Here is a 22,704-nt window from a genome sequence, read left to right on the forward strand (position 1 = left end):
TTTGTAATCGAAATACCGTCGTCACAATTTTTTAAAATCGTCGTATTTTTGTGAGAAAATTTAGCCATGTAATTGATATTATAATTACACTAACCATATTATGTGTCAATGTACACCGGCTGCCGACACATTTGTTAAAAAGTAGATAAAAACCAGTATCTAGTGCTGAACGTATACATTTTGTTGACCCCATCAACCGGTTGCGAACTATGAATTTATTTATTTTTTTGGGCAAGGCAGTTTCTTTTGTATACCAGCCCTACCAGAAGTTCGGCAAAAGCCTTAAGAGTGATTTGCTGTTTTCTCGATAAAACCAAATTAGTAATGTCTTTCCCCAGACAATATGACTCGAGGATGATATTCAAGAAACAAAGGAAAAATAATTATTTTCGTAAAATAGAAAAGTGTCTACAGCAAAAATGTGTCTTAAATAACAGGTTTAGGTATCCGTTCATTGAATTCCTATATTTCAAGACAAGAAAGTAATTATTTTCGTTTTATTTATCTATTTATAAGCGTTGCACTTGGGTGTTGATTTGCATAAAGTTGAATTTAAGAAATTGAATTGTAACAGTATATCTCTCCTGCAAAAGACAATAAGCATTTCAATTAAAATACCGTAATTGTTTTTTCCACCGTACAGCTATATCCATTCGAAACAAATGCAACTTTTAATTAATTGTAAAGAAAAATATTGCAGCTCTAACAAAACGCTTGATTATTTGGAATGTGGACATTGCGTGTGAACGGTGGAATGTTCTAGAATACGTCCTTAACTATACCATACCATACATTACATTAGCAATTTATGTATCACACATTTTTGCAAGAAATTACAACAAATCATTTTCGGTCTTTTAAAAATAAAATTATTTTCTGACTCTATCGTTTGCCGATCATTAAACAGCTAAATATTTCAGCGTTGTGTATACGTATCGCGACTAGCGCAAAGTTCTTTTCTCATTAAAATAAAACTATACCGAGTGACCTTACAATGCACTTTTGTAAAGTGCAATTTAACCTAAATTCATCTTGTTTATATTGAAAGCAGCACTGATTCACGCGTATACATATATATATATATATATATATATATATATATATATAACTACAATCAATCGAAATCAGTTTTCATTGAAAATATTAAACAGTGAAATGTTGCAAGAGAGGGATCAAAACACACAAACGAACGGATTTTCGTACGTACGTGTTTTCAATTTCTAATTCCAGTTTTATACCGATTTTACCGCATTTATAATGTGGTTGATTTTTGTTGCTCTTTCATTTGTTTTCTTCATTTTACAAAACATCGCTTTTCGCTTTTACCATTTTCTTATGAGAGACGGCCGAGAGGCGGCTTTATTTTAAATTCACTTTTTACATTTCGCTATGCTACTTTCCTGCAATTTTATAACTATATCACATTATTATAAATTGCAATAGTGCATTGTTGCGATAAATGGTATATTCAAGGCTATTACCATGCAGCGATGATTTTATTTATGTATTTTATGGTCGGTGATGGAAGTGTGTTTTAGTTTTATTCCACAAATTCGACAGAACATATTTCATTGTTGTAAATTTCCTGATCCGTATACATTACCTACAATATTTATACCTTCCAAGTTATTTGATTTCATGCGATAAGTATGCACGACAATATTTTTTTTTAAAGTCATGTATACAAAGTCTCAATGCAAGCAACATGTTTAAACGGTTATGGATCAGCGAACACTTGTCGTCCTACTTACCTCATTGATGTAAATGAGAAATGTTACATATTACAGACGGTGTTATTTGAAAGAGAAATGAGTTAAAAATACATTCAGAATCATTTATTGATGAAATGCTTACGTAGATTTAGTAGAGAGGAAGAGTTATGTGTCGATGCGTCGAATGGATGATTCAGAGACCCTTAGTCTTCGAGTGAAAATAAAATCAGTAAAATTGACGTGAACATTCACTTTGTTCTATCTCAAATAATATTTTCTAAATTTCTTTATTGTGTAAATCTTCGATATATGAACACTTATGCATGTGAATAGAAAAGTTTGCAATTTACTTTTAGGCTTAGCGCAGCATTACTTCAATAATAAATACTTGAACTATTGACTTAATCGTAATACGTTATCTACATCTCTATTTACTGTCTCGAAACAGTCTGTTGTTCTTACGAATCCACTTCATATTTTACAGTATTGCTCGTATCACATTTACCACATAGCTCATTTACAACTACATTTTCAATCAGGTCAATTGCTAAAGGAAGCTTTTATCATATCTATTTCCTCAGAAACACGATAACAAAAATCATTCATCAATTTTCTTGGCAAAAAAAAATAATTAAATATCACAATAATCAGTGCAAGGGCGTTCTAAATGTAGAAATTTTATAGGTGACATATGCAATGCATACAACACTCATATATATTCAATTTAATGGCTATATATACACCAATATGTTATGTGTGTTATGACGAGGTAGAGAATATAATTTATGTTGCGTGCATATTTCGTTTGAGTTAATTGCAATTTTGCCCAGGTGTGACTATTATTGTTATTTTTAAACATTTATCATTCCGATATTCCGATTAAAGATTTAAGCTCGGACAGCCGAGTGAAAAATGTTTCTGCGATTTAAATAAAATCGAATGTTTCTTGGTCTATTTGGATTTTTCTGTTTGTTTCTATTTCACTTCAATCATATCGAAACACAGTACACAGCGGCATCGTTGCACCATTTAACCCATTCCTCTTGCGCCATATTCGCTGTCGCAATCAAGAATAATGGATTCATTGTATACATTGAACATGGAACATCCGCATTCAGTTGAAAATTGCAAATCGTTCAAAGTGTGTTGCAATAAGCAAACACCGAAAATTAATGTGACAATCAACAGTAAAACAAATAACATGTTCGCCCGTACAAAATGTCTTTTATTATATTTACTGACAACGATTAAGCATATCTATATAAATTTCCAATAAATTCCAATTTAAATTTTAATTGCCAATTTGACAAATTTTTAACCCATTGACTATCGCAGTGAGTGCAAAATGACTCATTTATAAATATATTTAAAATTATAGCTCATAATATATACCATACACGAACTTTATGTCTGTTTTAAGTATGCAAAGGTGCCTTTTTATCGTGCCATGCGGTTATTATGACATAAGCCAAATTATTACATGAACTTAATATGATACTTGATTTTGAGTTATATGGTATTGTATTGAATGGTATATGCCTCTCAGTCTACACGAATTAATTTTTATGAAGTCATTCCGTTTGGCAATGCATACTCACAATTTTTATATTATTTTACTTTTGATTTTTTTTTGCACCTTTTTGCAATGTTATTTGTCAATATGGGTTCAACATTTTCCATTTCATTTCATTGTATATTCAATTTTTGTTGACTTTCTTTTACCGATTTGGACAAATCAAGTATTGTTATTATAATGTGTGTACAATGTACACGAGCAATCGTTTCGGCTTCTCTCATAAATTTTTAATTAATTTTCCATTGAAATGTTGAATACAAGAGAATATGATGGAAGTGAGGAATCAAAACACCGAAAAAGCGTGTTACTGTTCGGATATTTAACTATTTTTAAATTGAAAACTTTTTGATAAATAAATAAATTACTTTCAAAATATATTGATTTCTTCGAACCAGTGATTCAGAGTTGGCTACCCATATGATTTCATGATTGTTTTTTTTTTATTCACTCGGAACATAAATTGACAATAATCGCACGTCCATAGGACAAAAATCACTTGTGACTGAATGCGACTAAAATATATTGTATCATTAAGTTAGCGTTTTAATAACGTTGAAGAAAAAAAAACCGCCGCAGATTTTTAAAAGTTGTATTGAGTCAAGGTTTCATTATTATTTGGTGTGGTTTGGTGTGCTTGTTATTTTGGCACACACATAAAATATCTGCACAATACATCTCTGTAGCATTAATAATAAGACATTTTCGCATTAAAATTTAACATATACAAAACTGTGAGAGGCTTAAAATTGCACAATTTTCATATGGGCACGTCAAAATTGGGACAAAATCTTAAATAAATGAATTCGCCAATTACATATATGGTGTGGTGTGTTCATAATGAATATATATTCGATATTGTAATTTGTTTAAATTGTTTAGGCCTTTTTTTGTTGTCTTTTTTTTCTGTTGTTGCATATCTGTTTGTTATTAAAACGTGTTTGTTTCATGAGGCATATACATAAGTACACGCAATAAGCACTCGCAAAAAATAATTTCTTTTTGTATTTTGCTGTTGTTTTTTTTTCGTTCTTTGAATTTATGAATATGAATGGCGACATAATTTAAAAGATTTTTTTTGGGCGAGAAAATGTTGCGTAAAAACAATGAAAGATATTTTTTGTACAAGACTTTTTAAGATTTTTTTTTTGCAATTATTGCAAATACTTTTTTTTTAACTGAAACATAACAAGTGCTTTGTGCGCTAAAAATTGAGTTAAGTTACGATTTGTTTCGAAATAAACTGAAAAGTTTAATTAATTGACGCTATTCAATAATTTCTATGTTGTCCAATTTTTTTGCAACCCACAAATATTTCAATTCAGGAGTACGTTTGACCAAAATAAATTTGGACGAAAAATTGATTGTCAGCTTGCCCAATGCCCAATGATTACACGAAGAAAATGTCCGTCAAAAAAGCTAACAAAAAAGTTGCTAGTTGCTACCCAAAATCGTATCAGAATATTTCGAGCCCTCATTAAGGTCGTACTGATCAATTTAACCTCTCAGACATAGCACTATAAACGTTCTAAACTTTAAACATTATGGCGCCATATTAAGATCGAATTAACGTCTTATTGAATTGAGAAAATATAAATTTCAATTAATTTTCATTTGCTTCCTTCCTTTGCATGTGTATACAACAACGAAACATTGTTACAAGTTTAACGACCTAAAAATCAACCAAGTCATGACCTTTCGTTGACATGTAATCTTTTGTCACAAATCGTGTAATGTTAAATTGTGGAAAATAATAGTTTTCTTTACATCAGAAATACATTCCGCTGAATAGTTCTAACCAATAATAATAATTCAACGTGAACGACACGTTTAAAAGGTTAATAATCCTTTTGATATATTTGTTTCCGAAATAAAGACTTTGTGTACGAATTAAAAGTTTTGAAATAAAAACTACGATGACCTCCTTTCAAACAAAATCCGAATGAACGAAAAATCATTTAAGGTAAATCTTCACCGCAACGAGATCACCTAATCTGAACACTCTTTTTTTTCCGAACAATATTCAATTCACACGTTTCATGCACGGTTATTGCACAACTTCTTGATTTTTAGTTTGCCGATCGTTAGACTGTAATTGTTTGTTTTGTTGAAGCGATTTGCCGTGGAATTGTTGTTGTTGTTTGTTTTAATAATAAAAATAAATTTTAAATTAAATATTCACGTATAGCACATACACTTTGCCATCATCACATTTCATTTTCATTCTTTACCATTTAATTTTTTATTTATTTTTTCAACCGAACGTGGTTCGCGTTTATTGTGTTTAATTTTGTAAAAATTTTTGGCGAAAGTGAATTGAACGTCGAGTTTAAATACCTTGGCTAATGTGTTGCGGTAGTTAGGTAATACTTTTAATCAAAATGATAAAAACATCATCGCACAATACAAATAACTTATTACTTATGCACGCCAGGTCATCACCTATATTACGTTTTTTCATTTAAAGTTTTTGGTAAATACATTTTGGTAGGTGATGAATGGTTTGGCAATAATTTTATATTCATATGCATGCACCGACCGATTTTCGTTGAGTTCATTTAGACAGTGACTTATTTATGTCAGTCGTTAGGTAGGTTACATATATTTCGGTGGAAAAAAATCTTGATGGATGGCAATAAATTTGCAGAGGAAAAATTGCGAAATATTTATGAAAGAAAAAAATATTCACACAACGGTCGTGTCGGTATGTTTGCATAGATTTTTCTATATAGGATCAATGAACAGTTGTGAATGTGAACAAACATCACCAGAAACTGAATTAATCATTAGTCGAAATTTCGTATTGTTCAAATTACGTTGAACTGTTTGTCTCGGCTAGGCACAAAATAAAAACCCAATCGAGTTGATCTTGACATCTTAATATCACAAAGGAAAGAAAACAAAAAACACAACCGAAGTTCTATTGACAATATTATTTATTGATATGAAATAGAGTTTATTTATGTCATTAGTTAAAAAAAAAGATCTTGAAAGCTCAAATCAACCATTATATAATCTAACCGGTTTCAAGTTTGAACCAAAGTTATAGGCTTTATCTCTTTCAACAAAAATGTAAACAGTGAGTTTGAAATTATACGGAAGATGAAGTTAAATGTTTGTCAAACAAAGCTTTAAAAATTAATGCTGTATAAAGACGTGTTTACCTTATATTAGCGTCTCATATTTACCACACACTGTGTACATCTCTTTATATATGTGTGTAATGCACTTAGCTAATTGTTTTCCAAAGTTTTCAAAAGATTTGGATTTTGTGGTTTTCTTTTTCCTTACTTTCCATTATACTGCACTCTCTCTGCTGCCGCGGTGGTGTTGCGGTTAAATTATGGTTTTAACTTGCGAAAACTTCCAATTAGAACATCTACAATGCAAGTTATGAACCGAAAAATTGATATTGTCAGTGATGTATCTGAATTTAAACTGGTATTTGCTTGTAACCAAATCTGCCCGGATAAAATACGAAGAATTCAATCGGAATGTACTTATTGGAACAGAAATTTTAATTCAATTATTTGATGGATCGATCATCATCAGCATATATTTTCCGAGCATTATAACGAAATGGCTGACATTCAAACAAGACAAAGATTTTAATACCATCCCAAGTTATCCCATCCGCATATAAGAATTTATTTTCCAGCTATCTCACGGTAACCTTGAACGATATCAATCAACTCAATCCTCTACTTTCTTACACAATCAAAAGCGTCTAATAATAAACAACCCAGACACTTCTATATAATATATTGAAGAAATCCAGCATCACCAACGTAACGTAATAACATCAGCACAAACACTGAAATCATAGAAATGTTTTATGGCATCTATAAAGTTCCATACAAACGGTATAAGACCGAATCAAAGAAAACTGTACGTACAAATGTATATATCTGTTCGACCTTTTTCTCCACCCAAAAATTTCCCATGAAAACTTTCTCTCAAACTCTCCATTTCGTTGATTGCCGTTGAATGTCCTTAAGTTTCGTTATATGTTTATCCACATTTTTTTTATACCGCACATATACCCGTCTGTGTTGCTTTATTTCTTCCATAAAAGTATGTACAATTCACATAAATACCAGCCTTTATGTGCTCAATATTATATAAATGGGGGCGCTGCACCCTTAATTCGATCAATACGGCTAGACGTTGTATATTTCCTTTTTCATGGTCCTGCATTTATATGTCGACATATCCAATCCAGCCTGTTCGAAAATATATTCGGTGTATATAAAATAAGAGAGGCTCAACTCTCACACACATTTATGTACAACAGAATTTTGTTAAAATTCTCTCCAGAAACTTCCCATCATCACCCACCCCACTTCCACATTAAGTCTCACACCACAGATCTTTGTCGGGGTGTCGACTTTATGAACGAATTTAGCATTCATTGAATAGTGGGTTGGATTGGATGAAATGAAGAAGAAGAAGAAAAAAAAAACGTTATCGTCATTGTGATAAAGCACGCGATCGTCTCTTCAAATATTTTAACAAAATAATGTGTATACGAGAATTATTATGGGGCGACTGTGGGTGGCTTTATGGAGAGTGAAATTGAGTTGAAAAGAAAAATGTAGCTAATGTATTTGGGAGACATTATAGGAATGACGATGCATATAGGTATATTCGTCTACAGACAATTTCCATGTGTAACAAGACGATTAGTCTATAATATGCCAGAGGAAAACACCGTGTACTGCCATCGAACAATTTTCATGTTGCATTATATATGGAGCATAATTGTGCGGCGGTTGTCGGTTGTGTGTTTGAGCTATATAACTTTTCCACATACCGTTGCTTTCGTTAGACATAATACGTGGGTTAACACTTTGGGAGCTGTATGTTTTTCGGTTTTATGTGAAATAGAAAGTGAAGTTTATGTGGAAGGGACGAGGTAAGGGATTGTTTTAGGTGCATTGGCTTCTCGATGCTTGTGTGAAGAGAATTTTTATTATTATTGTATTCATTATACCAAACGCAACTGAGGCATTCTGAGATGGTTAGATGTAAGGTTTACGTTTATTGTTGCTGTGGGTAGTCTTCGAATTAATTTAAAATTGCACGTTCAGTGAGGGTTCTTTATGTAATTATTATTTTTAGCCGAAAAGATACACGTCTCGATTGCGATATAAGTTCATTATTTAACCTTTTAGACGCGGCAAGCGCAACGCAACCACAATATTCAATCTACTACTTCATTTGTTCAAGGTATCTCCGAGTGTTTGATACTTAATCTATCACTTCAATATTTTTACCACTAATTTTTGCTATGTATAAGAAAACACTAACCATAGCTCATAGTTGTATACATGTCGTTTCTGTCTATAGCAGATGATTAGCTGTTTCTATTTACGTCCGAGCTAAGAGTTGAAGCTAAGAGAAAACCAGTCTGTATATGATTAGTCTAAGCTTCGGATGGTACGAAGTGTTGTCAGTAAAATTGAAATTAACAAAAGAAGAAAATTTAAGTCCATTCAATACCTTCCATTTACGTTAAATTTTCTGTTTTTCTTTCAGTAGACACCGAAATACCGTTAATAAAACAATCTCCAAGTCCTCCGCCACATCAACAACGAGTAGTCCTACAAATAAAAACTGAACCATCCTCATCAAATGGACAACATATATCACATCGACCATTGCTGCACAATTTGCTGAGCGGTGCACCAATTCATACAACACCATACCATCGGAATTATTGTACGTCGAGTACAGGTAAGTATTTATTTTTCTTCGGCGTAATTAATTGAATTCTTCGCTCATGATTAGCACGGCAAAAATGTGATGCTCTTCGGTTTTACCTATGCATAATGGTTCAAAATATATAAGAAATTATACGCTCCAGCACAAATCGATTTAGAAATGTCTGTTAAAAAAATACCCAACAAAAAAAAATCACCTCATTAAACACGGAACAAGATTTAAATGTACCTCAACAACATGTCATTTGAAACCCTTTTCCATTATGTTCTTTTCTGAAATTATTTCCTATCATTTTTCCCTTCGAACGCACTGAGAAATTATCATATGCTGCTGACCAGTGACCATTTTAATAGAATGAATATATTTCAATACCAAAAAACCTTCTCGTATGCAGAAGATGATTATTTTCTGCATTTCAGTTTGTTAGATACTCGTACACGTATTGAATGTCCAACACATTGGCGGGACAAAAGGATGAATATGTGAATAGAATAAGGAAAGAACTGGTCAATGAGCACTGACCCTAACTGACCTTGATGTTTTTTGTAATAAAATGATTAATGGCATTTAAGGTATACCTGAAGGGTTTGCATACAGCAAATCCATTTGATATGTAACCAGAAAGTGAAGGGACAAAAAAAACTCGAATACTACAGTCACTGAAAAGTAGGTTTTCGAGGAGAATGTGTGGAGTATATGAGACATATGTAGGAAATAGTTTTTTTGTTCCGTACGGCAGTGGATAAAAGGAAGTTAAAAACGTGGAAAAAGCCGGAATTGAAGATTAAAATGAGAAATGAACATTTTTGATAGGTACACAATGCCAACAGATAATATTATGGAAATATGGTTTGGTTAATATTTCATTTTGTGATGAATAATTGAACGGGTAATTTCAATGCGTAGTTTTTATTCCTCGTTTGATATCATTTCGTTTTTTGAGTTCATTCTCTTTATAGTGAACATTACAACGAATTATAGTCAAACGATTTTTTTGCCAAATATATTTCTCTGATTCAATGTGGAACAAAAGAATATTCTACAACCGTTGCACCTTGACTAGTACTCTCAAAAAGTTTAAATAATTTTCAAGTTAAAATCAAAATTTATTTTTCGATACATCAAAATCACCTAAAAGCCCAAACATTATACAACGCATGCAATGCATGTTCACATATTCATAAAAAAATATGCAAACATTTTGTTAGAATGACTCATCTGCACACACATTGTGTTACATTATTCGACAACTTGCACTTTTGTATAACATTTTCAACACATCATAATATATTTGAACATGATCGATCTTTGCGTCTGGCAAGGACAGCATAATGGAGAGACACGGCACAGGCCACACAAACAACAACAATAAACATCGACATAAAAGGGGTTAAGTTACTAAACACTCAATATATTTTCGAATATAGATGACACAGATGCATTTAAGTTGAAATAATTTAATTTTCCACATTATTTATGAAAAATAATGGAAATAAAACCGAATATTTTGTGTATGCCACGAAAATGGAACTTTTATGCAAGCTAATGCAATATACACACATTGAGTGTGTTTGAATAAATATTTGGCCCTTTTGTGTGCAGTGTACCGTCTGCAAAAACCATTCAAATGGATTTTAGATTTGCAAGATTGTAGCCTATTGTTTGCTGAAAGGATTATTGACAATACTGTTGTGTAAAAGATCTTGTGGGCAGATGGACATCTCTATTAGTTGGGTAAATAACATTACAAAAGGATCAATAGGTGCGGGTGTTTTTATTCAAACTGATTATGTTATGTGATGTACGGACGCAATCTAACATTATTGTGTCATGGTACTTTTATACGCACAGATTGCAATTGTAATATGCTCAATGAAATTTACTTTTGTAGGGAAAAGGTGAAAAAGGGGTTTTGTCTGCGTTGAAAACGAATGGATTGACAATGCATTCTTTGGGCCAGCAACTGCTCGATAATTTTCGAAATAAATTTCCACTTATAATCCTCGGATTTTATAACCGTCCAAACAAAAATATTTAATTTAATGCGCCAAATCCACTAAAAAAGCCATAAAGGAAACTGGTTCCATTTAATATTCGCTTTATAAAAACAAAATCCAATTTTTTTTGTCTTCAGTTTTCTACCTCATTTATAACATTTGATTATCTATAAACATCCACGTCATATAACCCTTTGAAATCACACGTAAAATTATATACAAACAAAAAAAAAAGGAAGACGATGCCCTGATGCGCGTCGCACTATTTTAACTAATTTTTTTTTTTGTATTTGTTCGACTTGCTTAGAATTGACCGTTGGTCAAGCGATGAATCAATTTGGAATATAAACTAGACATGTGTGCTTTATGGGGTATTATGCAAAAGGATAGTTCGTCTTAAAGTAAAACTAGGGAAGGGAACTTATAATGTATCTATGGTCATGAATGAAACGAAGATTTCGTGAGAAATTTTTAATCATAGAAACACCCTTGTCCCTCATGTGCTACCTCATATAAATTTTTTTAAATATTCAAAATAGAGGTGTTTGTATGTATAAGATGTTGTAACCCCTTTTTCGGTTATGCTTAGGATCGGGTTGCGTTGAATGATTATAAATATTGTCATTTTTGTGGCGAACATTTTCAATTAAGTAACGGTTTCGAGTAATCGAAGTTCGCGTGATTTTAGTCGCAATTCGACCAAAAAACCTTCTGAAAACCATCGACAGAAACGACAAAAATACATGACGGTTTAAACGAATGAAGTAATAGATTGTGTGCATTAAACTTTGTGATATGCTTTAAACATTAGAAGTAACAGATGAATGTTTGTCGTTTCTAAAAGGCTAATTTGTTTCTCACACGAACAGAACATTCTAAAGATTCAACATCCTTAAAAGAAGAGGATGTTGAACAAAGAAATGTGTATTTCCTTGTAGACTTTAAAAATGATTTCGATTGATGTAATAAAACGTTTAAAGTTTCACTATAGCGAATTAATATTTAAAGAAAAAAAAAATTATTCAACGGTTGACCCAATTTCACAACTATAGCTCAAAACATTATTTCCTCAACACAATAAGCGTCCTTATTTCTCTCCGTGAAGTTTTACTTTCAAACGAATTCATGTCTACCCATGTATATAATAACAAACTGTTGCATCCGAGCTGCATGCAAACAACGACACAATACGCAAAAATTCACCTTTTTTAATCTAAAAACTGCATTAGAAAAATGCACAAAGAGAAATGAAGGGGTTTTTATACCTGGCGAATATTTTCTGCATCAAACTCTACTTCAATAAATTAAGGACAATATTATTTCACAGATTTCACAGCATGTGAATTTCATTTTGACCCCTTCGTAATAGATGATTTTTTTGCTGCGGCATTGTCTGAAATTTGTAAAAACGTCTACCTATCGCCTAATATTGAGTGCTAAACTCATGTTTAAAGGATGTTTATCAATGCGTGGTTTTCATCAACATCAACTTCTATAGCCCAGACCAGACAGTAGAAATATTTGATATAAAAGCAAAAAAAAGGGATTTTGTTGTTTTTTATACAAATGTCCTAGACCCAGACTCTTTTTTCTGTTGTTGTTATTACTTTCGCTCCAAAAACTCTTAAGTTTCGCTAACGATTCATGTATTGGGAATCAATCAAACGACGTTACTATAATGTGTGTGTACGAAAAAAAGGATCATCTTTTCATTTCAAAAATAGAAAATTCATAATATTTTTGATACACAGGTGCATTGTGCCATTGATCAAAAATAAAAATTTATAGAATATAAATTCCTGATACCGAAATGTACGTTTGTAATGCATTTACCTTTTGCGATGGCCGGATGGGATGCGGGCAGATGATATTTTTATATTACAAAAAAAAATATAAATAAAATTAATATTTTTGCCTTGATCAACAATCCTTTTCTTTTGTTAATTTTTGATTTCAGCTGAGCATAATATCAATTTTTATTATTTTCATTTTTGCACTGTAATGGCACATGATATTTTTGGAAATGGTAATATTGTGGGAAAATTTCACTATTTCATAAAACGACCATATATATTCTCATCAGCATTACAATGGAGATGATCCAGATGTTTTGGTTTTCGTTTGACAATTGAATTTGTGTAACATTAGAAATCACTTTTAATTTTACTGACGGATTTACTTGAAAACAAATTAAACAACCGAATAGCATCATCAACAAACCACTTATGAGTCGAATTTTTCGCAAAAATGGCTGTTATAGCAACCGTTTTCGGATTTAGCATCTACATTCAATGTCTTTGCCCTTTTAATTTACGAAAAATAAATAAATTCCAGGTTCTCTCCCGCCAAGTCCAGCCGATAGTGGCGTATCAGATGTAGATAGTTCAAGTTCCGGAGGTCAACCATGCAGCGAAGAATTGAAAGCACGCCTCGGATTGACATCGCATTGTCCACAACAGCAGAGCAGTCATGTACCACCTGGCACATTTTTAAATCCAAACTTTTACCACAATTCACCTCCACTTAGAAATCTTTGGAACAACAGAAATGTACAATGTAAGTACACCGATTATGTTAAATGAATTTATTTTTAAAGAAAGAAACAAAAAAATCGAACCAACCACATATTGGAGAGAATGAGCACATTTCAGCGAACCGATTCAAAAAGATTGAATAAATTTACGTCAATTTGTGTTTGATTTAAAAATAGTCAGTTCTCACGAGTAAACCATGTTGCTTCCGCCATCACATACATTCCATTTCAAAATGTTGTTTTTTCTTTTAATTTTATTTAAACAACAGTTATATTTAGCCTTCGATTATCTAATTTCATTTTTAGTTTTTGCGGAAAAATTATTTGACAGGGTGACTCACGGATTGTTGAAAGAGGCTTGATTTTGTGAAACATTACTCAATTGATTAGAAGTGGAACGAGTTAGTGACCTGCCCCTTCCATTTGTTCAATATAATTATCAAGTTCATGGTTGATCGCAACTTAAGCTCTTAATTTTGTTGACATAAACGAGTTTACTGACGCGGTTATTGTGGTTAAGTTGATAAATTGGCTGCTGAGACTGATAATAATTATACAAGAAATCCATGTCCTATAATCAACATATTGTCTTCAAATGTCCTTTTGCGGTAAAACTTTTCATATTTTCATAATTAAATTTTTGCGAGAAGGGTAATGAAAAATATAGTTTAAGTTGACAAAGCTATAGAAACGGATAATTTTCCTGTTTTTAAAATAGAAAAATTGCATTCCGTAGAACACTATAAAAGTCAATGCATCCACTTCACACTAAACCTCATTCCGCATAGATCTATAATTTACTTAAGTAGCTGAATCGAGAGCTAAATGCATCTCGTATTCAAACAATTTTTTTTGTTTTTACTTTTCCTCTTATTTTTTTCTTCTTCTCTATATTGTGAGCGTACATGTATCGCGTGCTTATATTCACGATTTCCGCTGAGATTTCATTTTCAATGTTATTTTCGAGTTTTCTTGTAGTAAAATGTATGCAAACCTGAATAGAGAAAATATCAATGTGTAAGACATTTCGATGAAAAGAAAAATAAAAGGAAAAAGTTGTGTGAACTTCAACGTTCCGTAAGAGTCTTTTTGCATAGATCAAATAACAAGTAATTTATACTGACAAGCCAATTGCTAAATTCATATAAAGAGCATGCATTCAACAAGATTAAATATGTTCGCTACAACAGAGATAGAGACTGATGAATAAAGCTGGTTGTTGTTCGACTGTTATTACGTTGAGTTTTTTTTTTCAAATAATTTTTTGCTTGACCCAAATCCTCAGACGATACAATGTTTATTGCAAAATGAGTTTTCATTTGCAAATTAAATAGCCCCATAAAATTATTAACTTTTTTAGAATCGTAATTAACGACGATGCTCCCATTGGATAAATAATATTGGCGTGATTAAAGGCAAAATGTAGGCCGTGCTTAGTTCCGTATCATGTTTCTTTAACTCACGAAGCACTGCTTTTGTCTTGATAAATCTTAGTCTACTGTTTTTCTCTTACACTTTTTTGTCATTTCCTGAAGATGATTCATGATCATGGTTTAAGAATTAATTCGGAGCAAAATTTCGGAGAAACCCAGAGCTGACTCAAGTATAAATGATAAATGTTACTTCCTACAGAGTTACCGACTTTGTTACTCTTCTACAAACGTGTCGCGATGGGTTATTGCATCTAGTGCAAGATTACTTTCAACTCTTCATATATATGTATACGTGTGTTCACAAAGTTTAGAACTGAAGTCTACAAACAAAATGCAACGGGTTCAGTTTCCTCAATCGGTATCGATAATAATAATTGAATCTGTTATCTCTTTTGTTCATCGTGTTTCATTTTAAATCTTGTACTTCACTAGTTTTAACATACATCTTCCCATATAAGTGACCAATTGCCAGAGGTCAGTACTTATTTTTCCCATTGATGGTGATAACAAATGATTATCCGTTTCTGAAAGGTCGACGATTTTTAAACCTTTTTTGTTAAAACAAACAGAACCAATGACTTTATATCCGCTATCACATTTTCGCAAACATACTTGCCGGTTTTTTCTCATATATGAAAAAGTAATAAATCTTTATTTGCAATTTGCAAATAATCAAAGATTATTTTGACCAGACAACAGAGGTTATTTTTATTATCTAAATTTTGTCGTAACTTTTTCTTCCATTTCAACCAAGTGTTACGATAGTGAGAACTCTAAAATCTGTCAATATAAAGTGTAATATATACGTCTACTCTACTACACACATATACGCACATTACAGTGCCTTGCTATTGCGCTAAAAAGAAATCGTTTGAGGAAGTTTTATATTAACATTTATAAATTTGTTTTGCTAAATTGTATAATAGATGATAAAATAATTGTGTGTCTAAGCGATAATAAAGTGCTCGGTGTTTTTAGGATTTTCAAATTTGTTACGAAATGAGTGCGTTTTTTTTGGTAAAATGATTCTTCACACCAACGAACCAACGTTCACACACCATGCAAGTGAAATGTTGATAGTGATTGCAATATCTTATCAAGTTTTAAAATTAGACTCACTAAATTTTCATTTTGAATGTTGCCGTCAGTGATTGTTGATTCGAATACAACAACAAAAAAACTCGGTAACATTGCAATCCATCAATTATTAAATTAAATCTGAATGTTTGTTTATTACAAACATTTGTGGGGAACATCCATAAATGAGTTTTCATGACATTATTTAACCACCTTCACCTTTCGTCATATAAAACAAAAAATTGTGAGGAGAGCCAGATTCATTTAATATTTTAAAAGAATCGGATTTATGGATGACACAAATTCAATTCCTCAATTTGGTTTACTCTCGAACCAATTCATTTAAAATCTAAACTTCAAAATTCTAATAAGACCCACTCTTACATTCAAAATTTGTTTGTGTATGTAGACAGATTTTGTGGGAAGGCTAAATAACGAATTGTACATACCTACTTTCGAGCTATAAGCGACTTTGAAGAAGATGCACAATATATATACAAAATCAGATATAACAATATTAACCGCCCTTCATATATGGCTTTCGTAGAAATGATTTGAGAGTGCTCACACATATATAATTAGGATAGAAAGGAAGAAGAAAAAAATGGTAAAGGGTGGTGAACTGACTTTTAGAATTATATACAAATGTGTTATTTAAAATGGAGAGGTCGCAGGTAAAATTGAATCATTAAATGCTTGTCGAATAAGAAAATGTTCTTTTTTATGGTCCTTGTTTGTTATGAAGATACGTCAGAGATCAGAATAAGAGTTTCATACTTCTTCATTTCGATCGTTTTTTCTTTGAGAGAACTCTCGAACATATCTCTTCATCAAACTTAATATCTTGTCAGTATCTAGATCAACACGAAAGATTGCATTTGTTTTATGAAGAAATCATATTTAAATTCTAAATGAAAGTGTGGAAGCAAAACGCCCACAATTAGGTAGGATCGTCTTCGGTTGAAAATTCTTTCAAGAAAAGTTCTTGCATAAAAACTCTCTCTCATCTATAAAATACGTTACAATAAAAAATGGTGCGCAATACATATACCATATCGAACCAGACTATAAGGAATGTGGAATTATTATTAATCGTTTATACTAAATTAATACTCTGCTACATTCCGACAAATATTTATTTTAGAGGCATATGAGATCTATGAAAACGTTTTTTATGTGCGAAATCAAAAGTTGATTTTATTTCTTTACCACATCGATAAGGCTTTTGTTTAGAAATTATTGCAGAATTTTTTATTTACTTCTTTTATAAACATCATTTCATTCGTATGTGCCACAAAATTTTCACGATTGCTCGTCTGCAACGGAGGTTGGTCAAATATAATGATCAATTTCCCGATATATAAAATTTATCTTTAGACATATAATACTCTCTGCAACTATCGAGACTTCTATTCTTTTTTTTGATCATTAATTTTTTTTTTGCTTCTTTATTTTATATAAATTTTATTTTCGTTTATATATAGAGAATTCACGTTCAATTTCATTTAAAATATTTCATTTCTCCTTCTAATGCGCACAGTCTGGTTATTTTTATACATCTCAGTTGTGTGCAGCAGTATAAAGCGTTTATTGGTATGGAATATACATAACAATTTTAAACAACAGCAGCAACAACAACACCACTCTCTGTTATATTTTATATTTGCACACATAAACATAAATAAAATAGCATCGGTACTAAACCACCGCACCGAAAAAGATATATGTGTTATGTGTTATGTTGCATTCTATACCGTTTGTTTTGTCGTGACCTTCACTGTATGCGCAAAGACGATGTGTCGATGACCACTTCTGTGACGACGATCATGCACAAAACTGTTTTGTTTTTTTTTTTCTATTTATTTTTTTGCCTTTTTTTTCTGTTTTGATTTAAATTCGATTTGGATTTTCAGGCATTGGTAGAAGACTTTTGCAATTTTTGGTAGTCGATAACATGTTGTGTATTTTTTTCGTTGTACATTTTATACATTTCATTCGGATAAGAAGGAAGAGAAGATTATTCTGTTTGTCGTTCTTGACATCATTTAACATGTTACGTTATATTTTATGCACATTAACTGAATGAAAAATTCATAAACATAAATTTCCTGTTACTCGCTTCCATTAATTGAACAGTATATTTCCTATAGTGTTTTAAGTACACTCGCTCCTCACAAAGACTATGATCCAATGTAAAAATAAGATTAGATTTTCCTATGGCGAAAGACGACCGACTATATAGCGCTCGTTTATTGAGTAGCTGCTCCTGTAAAATATATGTACTTGCATATTATTATACATTCTATAATGAAGCGCTTCGATTTTCGTACGAAAACAAAGAAAGGAAGTTTATATTTATTGCGGTTGAAATCATCATGGCCTATACACAACTTCCTTTTAATATGGGTTTATGTTAATATTTATACGTCTACCGCTGAATAAAAAAAAATTAAAAAACATACGCAAAAAACGAACGATAAATGAGCGAAAGAAAACTACCATTAAATTATTAAAGCAGAAATTGCATGAATTTTAGTAGGAAGTCGGAAAAGTTATGATGTATATTATGTGTATATTTTGGGATATCTCGCAATATCTCGTTTAGTTTGTTTTCACAATTTTTTCTTTAAAAATAAAGAATATTGACCATCAGAACAGCGGAAAAACGGGTCGTCTATTTATGTTCCATGCTTTCAGCGAAATGGAAGTGTAAAAACACAGACGGTTCTTGTGTGTTAACATCGATTGGAAGTTGGCTTTCTAAACAATAGCAATTAAAACAAAGAAAAGAAATTAAATAATTTGGTTTAAATGAAACCGACTTCAGATATGCGTTAGAAGAGTTATTGTAGTAGGAACTATCAAATGTTATAATCACATGTCCCTTTATCAATCTATTTTTAAGAAAAAAAGATTGTGTACAACCATCACACCAGCTCACATTGATCAAAAATATAACATTCATTACAACACTCTCAAAATTGAAATAAAAAACTATTTTTGAAAATTTTCAGTGGAAAATTTTACGTACTCGAAGCCCGCATTTTTTAGTGCAATTACAACATCTATATACAATCAAAAAAAAGAGCTCTCTGCGCGACTATCTGTGTATAGTCATTGTAGGTACATAATAGTGTTGACCGTGACACAAAAAATAAGTGAATATTAAACGAAATGATTTTCAATTTAAAAATATTTGAAATAAATAGAAATACATGAGAGATTCTTATCTGATTCTCAACTAATTATCATCTTCTCGTTTCGAATATATATACAACTAGTTAAAATGATTATTCGTTTATTTGAACGATGAATTATCATTAAGCATTTTTAATGTTAATCGAAATTAGACGAGAGAAGAAAAAAACAATTCGCACGAGTTACAATATTTTATTATTAATAAAATGTTTGGTTTATTTTTAAAACATTATCGAAATGACGGCCAATTTTTCGCTTTTCTAAATGTTTTAACTATTACATGTCGATTGTGTATTGTTATCAGTGCATGAGCGAATGTGTAATTAATGTACAATGCACTCTGAAATTGTTTGTTTAATAATTGAGAGGAAAAAAGCTATTTTTAATCTACGTGCTTATCCTTGACCTGCCAAGCAATTTAATAACGGAAAAGTGAAAATTGATAATTTTTTTCTACTCAGAAATAAATTTAGAGTGAATATACGCAATGCATGGTGAGAGACGTCGATTTATTTAAATCATTTTTTTGACTTTCGTTCAAAAAAGTTAATCAGTCGTTTTAAGCTTTTTAATGATTTCATCCGAGGCATTACGGAATAGTCATCTTTTATCGATAATTATGACAAAAATGAGCGTTGCGCTCTGACTAGCACTATTTTATTTAGTAAAATGTTCGTTGAAACAAATGAAGTAAAAGATTTCGTATCAAAAAATAATAAACGATACTTGAAATACGTTTTTTGTTTCTTAAAGGTTACGAAGAAACTGACATAAAAACATTGAATTATATCCAGACCGCTTCAGAATAAAAAAAATTAATCTGATTCCTTGAAATAAGCTCAATTTTTAGTTCATTTGATGCGTTTAATGCATTCTACAGGTTTAATGGTCAATCATATTTGAGTAAGTTTTTAATGCCCTGATGAAAACTGAAAAATCTTTTACAAAACCATGCAATCATGCATGAGAATCCAAGCCCCTAGTCGCATCCTTTACAATAACACGGTTTCGATCGTTCAATAGCAGTCAAACGACTTCAGAGCCTATTTATTAAATTATATGATTTTCATATCCGCGATCGTAGCTCTTCAATGTGCATAAAACAACATCTACACAGACATTATTCCGTTGATATTTTAGATACACACGTTCGTACCCACTACCCAATACATAATAAAACTGCTGCAGCAGCAATAATTTACAACGAAACAAAAAACATATAAATCGCGTCTACCAGGCAAAACTCTTCGCTTTTAGAGGAAAAAAAACGTAATCGAGTTTACAAAAACATAGAAATGGAAATGGTTTGACTTACCAAATAATGTCTAACATTAGCAAGAAGCTGCGCTGTGCATCTTCAAGATTTTATTTTTATTTTTTACGAACAAGAAGAAGACAACGAAGTAGGAAAAGGAAAAGGTTTCGCGAAGAATATCGAGTTTTATAACTAATATGACCTTCTGCCGGAACGATCACCCTAGAAATCCACTGACACCAACTAATCGTGTTATGCAGTTTCACATATGGATTAATGTGTATTTTATATACACACAGTCCACTTTTTTTTTTTTGCTTCTTCTTCATATTATATAGAAATGTGCATTTGTAATGCTTGTTGATACCCAGGGTTTCTATTGCATATTATTTTATGTTCAATGTTTTACGTTGAGTGATCTTGGATTTTTAACGTTTTGTATTGTGTTGCATCGCAAATGATCGTTTCAACGTCAGTCGAAGGTATTGTGTGCAGGTCGTAGTCAAACCGTTTGGCTTGTGAATAAAACAGGTCTTAGGATGGTTCAACACTTTTTATGCAATTAATGAAACAATTCATTAACCGTTAATTAATTTTTCTTTTGTTTCTCTTGAGAAAATGCCAACACTTAAGGTTACCCAATTCTATTCGGTTCAATTTTAAGAATGAAAAAAATGGGAGAGAAAATATCAATGTTTGTCGTTGGTAGATGGTAAAACGTTACTGCAACCGAAAGTGCGAGTTCTTTTTATTAAATTTCTTTATGGTATATGATAGCGATTTTACTTAATAAACCGGATATATGGTCCATCCTATGTAACAAGTTATTTGCGCGAACAAATTGTATATAAAAAAACCCATGCACATTATTTTAAATGCTGTGAAGAATTTCGTATTTATTTCTGCTGCACTTCTATGATACATTATATTTTTGTATTTATACATGCTTATGTGCTTTTACGAATGGTAAATGGGCACTACTGCGGCAATGTTATAAAGATTGAATGAAAATGTCGTACTATAACGTCTAAAACAATTTATTATTCTGTTGTTAGTATAATGCTTGCAATTTTCTGAGGAAATCTTCGCGAAATAAAAACAGGTTTCGAAATATTACATTTAGCAAAATACGAAGAGGAAACGTGATGATTATTTGCAATTTAATTTTTGATTTTTTTAATCATTTCCTGCGAGCATATGTTCGGATGAATTAATATCTTTTTATTGAGTTTATAAGCGCAATTTTTCGTTCAGTTTCCATTTCTACTATAGTTTGTTGTACGTCTCTTTATGTACACAATAAATCAAATACATTTTTGCCGTTGTTTGTTGCTGTGTCGATTCAGATTATATCGATCGATTCCACAACATTTACTTTTTCTAAATTGTGCGCTTCCTTTACGATTGGCTTTAAGCTGTTATTTTTTCTACATTTAAAACACTTAAAATCTCACTGTCATATACTTTATGTAGAGATTCTTCGGCACAAACGTTTCGTTATTCGTATTATTACATTAAGGTCGTTTGAAAAGAAAATTCGTTTTCATTTATTCAAACGTTAATATTACAACAGAATCTATTTCTAATTCTAACAACGTCACAAACTAAAACTATGTCATTGCTGATGTCAGTCATTAGAAATATATGGGCATTAAATAGAAGTGTGTTTCTCAACAAAATCGATATTATGGTAGGTCGTGTAGTACACAACTTATATTTATAATGAAACTTGTTACATAGGAATATATATCTATTATAATGTCGCCAGTCAATTATAGTTCTATTTTAAAATTTATTTAGTATTCATTATTAGTCGCTGTGAATTAAAATAAAAAAATTTATAATCTCGAAACATACCTACACATGTCATTTTAAAAAAAAAATCATTTTGACGACAAAAAAAAGTTTCCTCTCTCTCTCGATGCTCTTTATCAACAAAAATAAAATTTGCAAAGTTCAAAGTCGCTGCAAGGTCAGATGCTATACGAAATCGCCCATTCCAATCAACAAATTTATAAATATTTTGTTTAAAAACGCACTCGCAAAAAAAGCGAAATATTAGATAATGTTAAAGACGAATGACATTTTCATATTTTGATTTATTCGCATGGATGGGATTGGGAAAAGTGATTTTCATTTTGATGATTCAAGCAGAGGACAGTTAAGGCATTTCCGAATTTAATCAGATTTAACGATTTCAGC

General features: G+C 31.4%; 1 protein-coding gene across 5 annotated transcripts in view; it reads left to right on the forward strand.

Moving 5' to 3' along the window:
- LOC119080656 (ecdysone-induced protein 74EF) overlaps positions 1 to 22,704 on the forward strand; it is a 140,546-nt gene that overhangs the window by 112,073 nt on the left and 5,769 nt on the right. For 3 of the 5 annotated variants that reach the window (XM_037189073.1, XM_037189075.1, XM_037189076.1), the window contains 2 exons: positions 8,824 to 9,021; positions 13,341 to 13,562. In XM_037189073.1, the coding sequence (XP_037044968.1) occupies positions 8,824 to 9,021; positions 13,341 to 13,562 (420 nt within the window). The remainder of the gene's footprint in view (positions 1 to 8,823; positions 9,022 to 13,340; positions 13,563 to 22,704) is intronic. The other 2 variants (XM_037189074.1, XM_037189077.1) reach the window with 1 other exon arrangement.

This window comes from Bradysia coprophila, unplaced genomic scaffold (assembly GCF_014529535.1).
Source record: "Bradysia coprophila strain Holo2 unplaced genomic scaffold, BU_Bcop_v1 contig_350, whole genome shotgun sequence".
In the NCBI taxonomy this organism is placed as follows: Eukaryota; Metazoa; Arthropoda; class Insecta; order Diptera; family Sciaridae; genus Bradysia; species Bradysia coprophila.